We start from the raw sequence: 4,851 nt of genomic DNA, 5'->3' as shown, positions 1-4,851 counted from the left end.
CTGAACCCATATGAATTCTTTTATTCTTATATATTTATACATTATTATTGTATTGTAAATATATTTATTTTAGTACAATTTAATATTTTGAAAAAATGTGTATACGTACATCTTCTTTGACAAATAAAATTTACGATGTCAAATGAAGAAAGCTACTAATTAGATAATTCAAGATGCAAAATGAAGTATTAAGATACGTGAATATATCTTTTCAACATTAACCCAATGGTGTATGATGAAGGGCATTTCCTTTATACATATATTGCATGTTATATAATCCATTCAAAGAGAAAATTATACTTTAACCAGTTAATAGGATGTACTATACTTGTGAACTGCAAAGAAACTGTGATTGAAAGTAACATGTGTCAATGCGCAATTTGTTTTTTTTTGGTATTCTAATTTGTGGCTAAATGGTACTCTTCAGATTAATGAAAAATTTCCATGTTTAACAAATTGAAAGAGAAGTGTTAGCCTCAATTTGCAATTGCATGTTAATTACACGTATATGTTGCTGCGCGCGTGTTGTGCGTTCAATACAAAGCAAGAAATACTATATATCTAACATTAAGATATTTTGTTGTTTACCACAATGTAAAGTTTACATAGTGTTACAATCATGAAAAATGTCTTACAAGATGTATAAGTGTATAGAAATAGACAAAACATAATAGTTGTTCATGTTATATAAAAATTATAGTAAAGCGTAATTCATAACAAAATTATTTCAACAAGAGAACTTATACTTTCAGTTAAACAGCAATAGAATTCCTTCAACTTAATTATAAAATGTCGTTTTAAGCCGATATAAAAATATTCGTTATTAAAATTTATTTAATAGTATCATACAAAAATTGAAGTGTTATCTTTTATTTTCCGTTGTTTGTACTATATACATATATACGAAATTATATTGCTTAATATGCCGTAAAACTAGATGTTTTTTTTTTTTCAAATATTTTATGTTCATACCTAGTGATTTAATATTTTTACTTACAGCGAAACCACAGCACACTGATCTGCCATCAATTAGGAGGCATTTTTCATAATATTGTTCATCATACATTGATTAATAAATACTTGTAGATTCATTACGACCGTAATCATTCTTATTGTGCTTAAATATATACTCAAAGAGGAATGATGTCACAAGTATTTAGTGTACAGCGATACCTTAAGTTAGTGACGTTTCGGTATGTATGTATGTAATCCATGAAATTACATACTTTAGAGAGAACGCGAATTAGCGTCTCTCTTTACTTCGCTTTTTCTTATAAACTAAAAAAACAAACCGGATAGCAATATATGCATTGAATATTAATATATCCTGTTAAATTTAACATCAAATTACTGCCAATATCTGCCAAAAATATATATATCACATGCAATATGAAAACAAAAAAAAAAGAAAGAGAACAACTAATCGAAAAATGCGATCCTGTTTACAGAAATTACCAGTGGAATTTTTATCAATTTTGGCACACGTACAACGAGGTGCCTGTTAAATGATGTGCCATGATGTAATGTCTGATCTATTTTTTCATGTGATACGTTTGTACGAAGTTTGGTATATTTTACGAATTATTTATAATCTGTATCATTATAAGAAATAGCATTCAATGTAGCCATCATTCCTCTTAATTTTTTGCCAGATTTAAACGAACAAAAAAGAATGAGCTATTTCTGCATAATCTTCCTCAGAGTGCAGAATGAGCAAATTGTGTAACGGTTAATTGCAAACTTGTGTTCTGATAATTTAATACTACCATAAAATAGTATATATTATATTTGAGTACATGCAGTCTTGGCATCTATTTTTAATGCCTCCTCATCTTTTTCTCTCTCGACAAAATACAGTCTCTAATACTTATAATATATACGATGTTGTAGAGTAATCTTGTATTAAATTTATAATGATTTTCTGTGTTCTACGAAGAAAAACAAGAAAAGGCAGTGTACTCTTATTCGTAATCGACGGTGCCCCGTGAAATATATATACGTATGCGTGTATATATAGTGTCATTATGTAATACCAAATGTACACAAAAATTCTGTACATTATATACCAATGATGTAACAAAATTAGCGCATATTAACATTTAGCTCGATTTAAATGGAGTATCAAATGGAAGCTAGCTCTATCCTGTCAATAATTTAGCTTGTAATGTCAGTGAACTCTGATATTGATTCAGATTCTTGCGCTTCATTGTATTATATGCTATTGACAGTCTATTGCTACAAAAACATTTGTGCATGTTTAGTGCTAAGTTCATTCATGTTTGGGACCAAAGTAAAAAGATTGACATTATTTTTACTGATTGTGAGTAACAAGTTATTTCTGAAAAGAAATAAATGATTTAAAACAATTATGTGATGCATTAAAATCTATAAAAAGACTTCTTCAACTTTATTCATAGGATTCTACTTTCCAGTATTAAAAGAGCTTTCAATAATAATATTGGAAAAAAATTTAATAAGAATGAATTACGATGATATAAAACTACTTATTTATTTGCTTCCATTTAAAGGAGAAACATTTTTTTAATGTAATTTAAAAATTGATGCCAATTGGATGCTATTAAATAACATTATGTGCGTTTAAGTACATCGAAAATGTACAGTACTCTTTAGATTTATACGTAACAGATGAAAGGGAAAAACGTTTTAGAGATTTCACTGCGTCTTGTCGATTTCACGAATTCAAGTACCACAATTCAAATTGAATTATGTAAGTTTCTGTAGTCTTGTGTATACAAATGCATGAAAATTTATAACATTCCTTTAGACATATAATATATCGAACGTTATTAGAACGTATATGTCTAAAAAAATGGAGATACGTATTTATTGCAAATAATTTATATGTAAGAACAAAGAGTATTGATATATTTACTATTTTACAATAATGTTGAAATAATTTAAATCTACCATCGGCACACACATACACACACGTACACAGTGGGAAATGCACAAGATCTCAGAAATAAACATGAACGTCCGTAGGATAAACCATAAATGCAGAAACATAGAAATAATAGCTATGAGATATTAAAGTGTGCCTAACATAGTAACGTTTATGTTATAAGTTAATAGAGATTAGAAAGCATTTCAATTATATTAATCTACCGATCATGCGCAATGTAGCTTCGAAACTAGCACTTGTCCAAAACGTCTGCTCCTTTTGATTATATAAAATCGTCTGTGTTTGTCAGAGATTTTAATTGAAAATTTTAGACTCTGTATGTATTAATTGTACCAGGCAACGCAAAAGACTGACGAAGATTATTGTAATCAGTATTAACTAACATTGGTATATTTTACATACAATATATACATATTATATATATTATATATACACATACACATACACACACATACACATACATATATACAAAACACATATATACAAATGACTTTGTACTAAATTCTATTTTGGCTGCTTGTGTTATTTTTATTATAAAGGTAAATTATTAGTATCGTTAAAGTGATACAAATGTAATTTCGTTATTGCAGTATCTAATTTACGGCATTTTAGGAGCCAACATGTCCTTAGCACATATTCATCTAGCTTTTATGTATACTAATAAAATTAATGACACTAAGTAGTGTTTTCAATCAAAATCCTCTTCCCACCTTTACAAATTTAATTTCAATTTAAATTTAAACTTCGTAGAATGTAATTGAAAAGAGTATCTTGAGGAAAGGTAACAATAATAACTACTGAAGAAATCAGCGTATAATAAATTGTATTTCATTCGTTATATCATTAAAAGATTGTTTACCAATATATAAGACTGACCTTCGTACATTTGCTTTTTTTCTTTGTTTGACATTCATACTTTTTATATACGCAAATAAAAGAGTGTTCATGGATCAACTGACTTCCCGGCGTATTGTAATTTTAGATCATCGAAACTGTGTAGATAAATGCCACGAGGCTTTTCCCTTGCTTTTCCCATGCTTTTTTTTACAAAAGAGACTTTATAATGCGCTTCTATTTTCAGATCGATTTTAAAAGAGCGTGCTTTCGTTTCGAGTTAATGTATAACGACATTTTTAGAAGTAACGAGAAATCCATATTTCTTTAATATTTTGATAATTTTCAAGTGCACGCGGGCATATATATGTATTATCTTATGCATAATGATCTATTTACAATCCCGAGGCAGGATCAAGACTTATTTTCCACTTTAATTCATAAAATTGTAAAACTGCATATTGGCTTACAAAATATAAAAAGCCAAAGTTCGCTGACTAAATTAAAAATTATTCAATTTTTGTTATAATAGGAACTTACGCGATTCGCATATTTTGCACATGCATTTCACGCAATATTTACATTCCTCGAATTTCGCGACGAAAAGGATGCAAAGAGTGTTTACATTTTACACAATAAACTGTACAATATCAATATTCGTCGAGCAAGCTTCTCTCCTTTGCTTCATCTTTTTTTTTTCATTGAACTATAATTACACTCACACTACCCGATATTTTTAAGCAACTATCTATATTTTAGAACAGATATGTACAAAGTGATTTTAATCACCTTGTTGATCTAATTCTCATATGATATATAAAAAACTATGAGAAATTATTTAGGAGACGTACATATACCTGACACATTGAAGACAGTGAAAATATCTTTAGAGTTCAAGTATGCAACAAAATTGATATGTAAGTATCCCTTCAGATACAAGATAAAATAATATAAAAAGTCTAAGAAACGCAATGGATTGCACCAACATTGGTTAGCGCCAATCATTAAAATTTTCTCTCTCTACTTACGTTAAAAATTAAGCTATAATATATAGGGTGATCCGAAATTCATGACAGGATATATTTTATGCTAAA

At 28.4% G+C, this 4,851-nt stretch overlaps 1 protein-coding gene across 1 annotated transcript in view; it reads left to right on the top strand.

The window, feature by feature from the left end:
* Positions 1–1,407, top strand: part of LOC108745525 (CD63 antigen-like) — a 9,293-nt gene extending 7,886 nt beyond the window's left edge. Inside the window, exon 6 of the mRNA XM_018481705.1 lies at positions 1,000–1,407. Within this exon, the coding sequence (XP_018337207.1) occupies positions 1,000–1,018 (19 nt within the window). The 3' untranslated portion in view covers positions 1,019–1,407. The remainder of the gene's footprint in view (positions 1–999) is intronic.
* The last annotated feature ends 3,444 nt before the right edge of the window (positions 1,408–4,851 follow it).

The sequence above is a fragment of the Trachymyrmex septentrionalis genome, unplaced genomic scaffold (genome assembly GCF_001594115.1).
Source record: "Trachymyrmex septentrionalis isolate Tsep2-gDNA-1 unplaced genomic scaffold, Tsep1.0 scaffold14, whole genome shotgun sequence".
In the NCBI taxonomy this organism is placed as follows: domain Eukaryota; kingdom Metazoa; phylum Arthropoda; class Insecta; order Hymenoptera; family Formicidae; genus Trachymyrmex; species Trachymyrmex septentrionalis.
Note: the sequence above shows the minus strand (reverse complement) of the source record. Positions and strands in the feature narration are given on the sequence as shown.